Below are 6,953 nucleotides of genomic sequence, written 5' to 3'. Positions count from 1 at the left end.
TGGCATCATGGGTCCCTATAGCACCCAGACTGACCTGGAGTGCCCTGGGTCTTTGTATTAAGTAGGTCTTCTGTTGGTTTGAAAGTGTCTTCTCTGCGTTTGGCCAGAAGAATGCCGAATTTACATAAATATTGCACATGAAATAGGGAATGGGAGAAAGCAACATGCTCTAGAATGAAAGGAAAGGCAGGTTATCATGGATTAGGATCAGTTCAGGAAGGCCAGTGGTATCAATGATTTTATTTACTTCTGTCTATGTATAAACCAAAGGGGAGAGGATTACTGGCAAAGATAAGGGTATCTTCATACCCCTGCTCCTGCACACATGGGCTTCAGAATACAGCAATTCTGTTTTAGCCCATTTTAAATGTCTACACTAAAACAAATGTGATTTCAGTTCTCCACTTTTTGGCTCTGATTTGCTCATTAGGTAAAGTCCAAACTTCCTTTTGCAGCTTAAAAATTCCCAGCTTGTGACCATCTAGCTTTATCTGGAAGGTGTTAAAGTAACATTGATACTGCATGATAAAGCTATGGAAAAGATGGAAAGCTGCTAAATTTGTGGATATAAAAAAAAGTATAATTAAAAAATAAAACATTGTAGTGAAGCTTAAAGCCAAAGAAATTTAAAGTCACATTACCCAGGGTCAGGAAGATATTAAGCCCTTCTTGACTGCTGTTTAATTATAAAGAAATACTTCAGAGAATTAACTATTTGTAAGAAATATATATTGAGTAAAGTATCTTTAAACAGAAACACACATAAAAAAAGGTATATATTGATTGGTTGATGAACACGTTGTGCGTAAAAGCTCGCAGGAACCTAGTCCTATATTTCTGCTAGGAGCACTGCCTCAGTATTTGCTAATTCAGCGTCCATCGTGACTTCATAGAATGTCACTACCACAGATAACGAGAAGCTGCTGGGTATCACCGTTTCTGCTCCACACACCTTGTGTCTTCGCCTCAGCACCTCTGTCTGCCAGGTGTCCCGCCCCTATTCAGCATTCAGTGAACATGTTCCATGTGAACAAATGTCTTATGCAGGGGCTTCAGAAAAACAGGACTATTTGGGATTCTGAGCCTCAGCTGTGCACACTGTGAACGTGGGTAGGAGGCTCCTAGGTGGCCTGTTGGGTGGGATTGTGAGGATGGAAGCAAACTGTCTTTAGAACAATGTGCGAGGGATATAGTCCATCTAAGGTATGCCAAAAGTCAGTTGTTCACACTGCACGGTTTTGCAACACTCAAGTGCAGGTATTTAGTTTCTTAACCCCTTGTGCAGTCAGGACACTGATTTGGCCTTTGTGTCAGCATTTCACCCCTTCACATTATCTCCCTGAGAAAAGTCATAGGACCAGTTTTTCCGTGGCCAAATACCAAAAGACAGAAGTAGAACAGTTTCATACTAAGTGTCACGAAGTATTCTCCGAGTCAAGTTTGAATCATATGATCCAGGGTTCTAGGATAAAATCTGTAGCCTGCGGCCCCTAGAACGACTACCATATTTTCTTCTTTCATAGACAAGGAAAAGCGGCAATTGAAATTCCTCCTTTGCCTGTGGAAGCAAAACTTACAAGTAATGGGAGAGGGTGTGGGGGAGGTGAGCAGAGAGCATAGTTTGGATCAGTTGTGTGGAGGCATATTTGGTGCCTGATGCTGCTTTTTCAGCCTGCAGCTGAGAACAGTTAGGGCTCCTGCCTTGCTTAATTAGGGGCTACCTATGTTGTCTTTTAGAAGCAAAGCACAACACAAGTACAAGGGAGGCAGAAGGCTCAGAGTCTGATGCGGCTACTCCTCGTGGTCCAGGGGGTCCAGCCGTAAGTCACTTCACCAAGTCTCAATTTCTTGTCCACTCCATGAAAATGAAACATAACTAGAGTTCACTGACTCTGATAAAAACAGTGTACATGTGTTTATATACCTTCCAAATTTAAAAACAATTAAGTTGTAAAACAAATCCCTACTTGTCACTTGAAAGCCTTAGACACAGACTAAGGCACCCTGGCTGTTCGTGAATGTCTGTTGCTAACATTATCCTTATATTTGGGAGAGGTACTGACTATAGTACAGAGGTCAAGCTCATGGCCAGCTATTTTAGAGAGAAATCTTCCTCATGAAGCAGGATGTCCACTGCAGGATGAAGCATGAAAATCAACGTGCGTTTTATAGAAAATAGGAAATATTTAATGTATATAAATTTCTTTGCCTTGGCAATTATTTATTTACAATTGATGATTGATACCAACAATTGAGGTAAAAATATACATGAGGTATAAATATAATATTTAAATGCAATATCATATTTTATTTCCATTGGCAAGATAACAATGAATAAGATACTGTGGTATTTGACCGATAAGCTTGATGCATCTTCCCCCTCCTTTTTCTTTCTTTTTTAGATTCACTGTGTTGTTATGCAGCAGTGATGTGATTAGCATGTGAGTTAAATTTAAAAAGTCAGGTGATTTGAAGAGAAGGGGAGCCGGAAATACAATCATATTTGTCTTTGTTCTGTTCTAAGTACCCTCTAGGTCCTTTCTTCTTAGAGTGTGGTCTTTGGGTCAGCAGCCTGGGCATCCCCAAGGCTTGTTAGAAATGCAGAATCTCAGGCCCAGACTGCCTGGATCAGAATCTGGATCTGAACAAGATCTCCAGGTGACCTGTGTGCACGCTGAACTTGGTGATACGATAGCATTCGTCCTTGTGTGCCTTCCATAGTCCCCAAACACATCGGGTCCCATCTCTGGAGGAGGACCCACGCTGAGCTAGATTAAACGTCATTAATGATCTCATCTATGCACATTAAAGTCATCCAGCACATATGTTAAAACTAAGATGTGTGGCAGAACTGGATTTTCCTCAAGAGCATGGCCCAAGTGGAAAATTATGGCTTTGCTGCCACCTTCTAAGGTAGGCAAGGGAACAAAAAATTCCTAGGTCATAATTCAAACAGTATAATTTTCCTTGCACCATACCAAACTCGTAGATAGCATTTTTATTCCTCTCAGTAAAAGAATTGCACATTGCTGATAATAGAAAACATTACATAAATGCATACAATACGAAAAAAAGGGAAAACACTCATTTAAGATTTTTTTTCCTCCCATACCAGTTGCTAAATTATGATACCAATCTCTTATGGATTACCAGAGAAAATCTCCCGCCCTGAAACCAAACAATAAATTATCTTTCTCTCTACAGTTGTTGAATTACAATGAGAAAAAAATTTAAATCCATTAACAATTGATCAAGGAAGGTCAATTTGCTTAGTCTATACAATAATAAATAAGGTTGGATCAAATGCATAGATAGCTTGACCGGCAAATGAAGAAACACGTATTTAACAAACCTGTGTATATTTTCTAAAATTAATTGAAGAACATAGTTTTGTTCTCATGTTAGTTTAAAACCTTGTCTTTCAGATTGCAAAACTTGGATAAATTATATTTTGAGAGCATCACACACAGCAAAATAAGAATTCCCTGAAGCTGTAATGGTCTAAGACTCTTAGATAACCATCCTCTCCCTTTGTCTGGTGTCCAGAGTTAAATTCAGTGCAATACATTGGTAAGAAAATGCCAATTAACTGTGACCAAATGGGCCACTGGTCAAACAGAATGACATTTAAGAACATTATGAAATGCATCTATGAAAACTTGATAAGACACAGAGGCTCCCTTTGGCTATGAATATGCAAAGGCTGTTATAGTCAGCTCTAATCAGCAGGGAAATAGAGGTTCTGTTTCCGTCACTCTTGCTGACTCCAGTGGTCCCTGGGAATGTGACATTTCACTGAAGCTGCACCTGGTCCTGCCCGGTGGCAACTGTTAATCTAGCTTTAAATTTGGTAGCGATTTCTCACCCACCTTTTTGCTTTAAAGAGGAGTAAATATTCTTTTTCTCTCTTTATCTAACACTCTGCTCTTGGTTTTTTGAATAACAAAAACAAAGTGACAACACATAAGGATACCTTTTAAAGTTGTTTTCCTTTGGTTAGCTAATCTTTGGTTAAAGACCAGGGCCGACTGACAGACTAGAAATTCTCACACCACCTTGGTGTTAGCAGCTGCTTCTGCTCAGTTTCCAGGACGGTGGGGCTCAGAGCAACATGGAAAGAACCACGTAAGGAAGGGACTCACTGCGTCAGCTGCGTTCCTTTTCCAAATACACCATTATATATAAAATATCAATTTTACATATATACAGTAAAGGTAAAGATATACACACATATGTACATATGCTATACATACATTTATTTACAGTTAAGAACATGCTTCTTAGAAGCCTTTAAATAGCAAATTAGGCAATGCACAAGGAATAATCCATTTAATTTTAAGTAACACAGATAAATGTTCTGATTTTTAAAAATATTATATTAGTAGGATATAGCCATCTCCAGGAAGGCTAGAGAAGTTCTCAGAAATTCTTGCATGTCCAACATTCCGACTTCTCAGTGTTTTCATTTTAAGCATAAACCATCTCAGTCAGCTTCTCTCTCTCTCTCTCTCTCTCTCTCTCTCTCTCTCTCTCTCTCTCTCTCTTTTCTCACGGGCACACTGTCCCACAAGTGTTTGCTTTCACTTCCTCTTCCCTGAGTTTGATGTCACACTGGGGAAAACTCAGATTTTAGTTTCTGGACCCTCAGCAATGAGGGGCTGAAAAGAGTTTCTAATCCTGGCGACTTCCGCTGCACACAGATGTCCAAAGCCTTTATTGTACCATTCTGGGGAGTGACCTCTGTGGGGACAAAAATCAGAAAAGAAGTGGGAAAGTCTTTTTCCACATCACTTTGTCATGGTATGCAGGGCTGTCCATGCGCCCTGATTGTCATACACTTGCATATAACTCAGGGCTGCCTTCTCAAGGATGTGAGGACGTATTCAGCCTATCTTTTCCCTGGGTGCTTTAAAATGATACCATCTCTCCGAGAAGATTCAGACTGAATTCTAGAATTTACTATCTAGAATTGACTCAGTGTATATCTACCCAGGCCAAGAACATCATGAATTCCTCGACGAGATTGCATTTACATTAGTTTCTTCTCAAAGGAGCGAAGCTGCAGGGAGCAGTTGAAGGGCACAGGCATAAAAGAAACCCAGAGAGGGGACTCATGTTTACTGAGCGTCTACTATGTGCCAGACTCCAGTGTTTGTGTTTGCTCCGTGCGAGAAGCACAGACATGTAAGTGGGGACAAAACTGAAAATGAAGAAGAGCAAAGGGCTGCAGGAAAATACCAGAATTTTAGGAAAGGTGGGGAAGAGGAAAAGTGAGAGAAGCCTAAGTAATCCTCTATGAAAGCAGGTGCAGGGCTGGCGAATGTGCCCCTGGAGCAGACTCCAAGACCGTGCCTGCCACCCTGGGGAGCTCACACTTACTTCAGGTCTATCCTGCAGATGTGGGTCAGTCTCGACTTGCCGGAGCCGCATGGTTCTATTAAGTACTGGGAATCCATCACGATGGCTCGCACGCCGCCCATGAGCTGGGCTTCCTCGTGCTCCACGGAGAGGGACACCAAGGTACACATTCCTTTGGGCAAGTCAGTCTTCCAGGTCCTGGAGTGAAACAACCCGCGCTCAGAGTTATGACAAAGGGAGAAAGACAGACCTGAACCCAGTGCTGACGTTTACACTAACATTTTCCTGCTCAAATTCCAATCCTAGTCACTTGTATTAAGTGAATGGTTTCCCTAAGTATGGGTAAAGTTTATCCAGGGCAGTTCAAAGCAAGGGTCTCGGCCCTCAGAGCCAGACCCAGAGGCCGGAAGTGTTCTTGCAGCTCTCCTATCTGCCCTTGGAACCAAAATGAGGCTGCAGGAGCTCCGGCCTGTTGTTGAAGGGCTGGCCTTACAGTTTTGGAATTGGGACTTGGTCATTCATTTGGTAAACATCTATTGAGCCCAGGGAGGTGCCAGGCTCTGAGAAGCCCCCATGGACACAAAGATACATGGTCCAGGAGGAGAAACAGAAATACAAAGAGAACTCTAAAATACCATAGTCAGTGCAGTGATATGGCTATGTGCTCTGGGATCATGCGGAAGGGAAGGGAAGGCATACGGGGAAGGCTTCCTGGAGAAGGTGATGCTCAATTCAAGTCTTAAAGGATAAATGAACTGGTGAGGCTTAGCTTGAAGAAAACTAGACACATGTGGACTGCTAACTGTCTTCAACTAGCTGAGTGGCTCTTGAGTGGGAGAAGAAATCAATACAGTGGATTTGACTCCAGAAGTCAGAGATATGAAGGCACATTGCAGTTCATTGTAGAGAAGAGCTGCCTCACACTGCACTTTCCAAAAATGGAATGGTCTGTATGAGGAGGTAGTGAGTTCCCTGTTACTAGAGCTATTCAATTATAGAGAGGGCTACCACTTGGAAAAAGGTTGTTGATAGAAGTCGGGAGCCATGTGTGTAACAACCATTTCTATCACAAACTATAAGTTTTATTACTTTTCATCATAAGTTTATTATTTTCATTTACGACACAAATCCTTTTCCCTTACATAGCCATCTCTTCTATAACTTGGTCCTGTCCTACGACACCACAAAGAGGAAATATTCTACATTCCCATCAAGAACTTGGAAGTAAGCAAGTGCCGCACAAATGCTTAGCAACTCCTTTGGGGGCGCGACCACTCTCTTTTCATGCATGATAATGTGATTAATAATAAAGACTGACAGATGAACAGATGTGTGGGGATGAAATGGAAAAATCTTCAGTAACTATCACTGGAAGCCCCTGAGGAACTAGAGAAGGGGACAGACTGAGAAGGAAACATGGTAATCCCGAAATGAGACCAGCCACATATGTACGCGCCTTGGTAAGCAGACGCTCTGAAGACAGGCAAGTATCCCAGCTCTGTCACTTCCTCACCATACTTGTCACTTTCTACCTTCTGGTATCATAACCGCAAGGAATTTGTGTTGCAGGAACCACTTCTGGTTCCTTGTTCATC

General features: G+C 41.7%; 1 protein-coding gene across 5 annotated transcripts in view; it reads right to left on the bottom strand.

Annotated features, from left to right (window-relative positions):
- Positions 1-2,213: 2,213 nt before the first annotated feature.
- STARD13 (StAR related lipid transfer domain containing 13) overlaps positions 2,214-6,953 on the bottom strand; it is a 499,960-nt gene continuing 495,220 nt past the window's right edge. For all 5 annotated transcript variants that reach the window (XM_033104423.1, XM_033104425.1, XM_033104424.1 and 2 more), the window contains 2 exons: positions 5,380-5,556; positions 2,214-4,740 (listed from right to left, as the gene is read on the bottom strand). In XM_033104423.1, coding sequence (XP_032960314.1) covers positions 4,623-4,740; positions 5,380-5,556 — 295 coding nt within the window. In that variant the 3' untranslated portion in view covers positions 2,214-4,622. The remainder of the gene's footprint in view (positions 4,741-5,379; positions 5,557-6,953) is intronic.

The sequence above is a fragment of the Rhinolophus ferrumequinum genome, chromosome 4, assembly GCF_004115265.2.
Source record: "Rhinolophus ferrumequinum isolate MPI-CBG mRhiFer1 chromosome 4, mRhiFer1_v1.p, whole genome shotgun sequence".
Lineage (NCBI taxonomy): Eukaryota > Metazoa > Chordata > Mammalia > Chiroptera > Rhinolophidae > Rhinolophus > Rhinolophus ferrumequinum.
The sequence above is the reverse complement of the archived record's forward strand: the minus strand, read 5'-3'. Positions and strand labels throughout refer to the sequence as shown.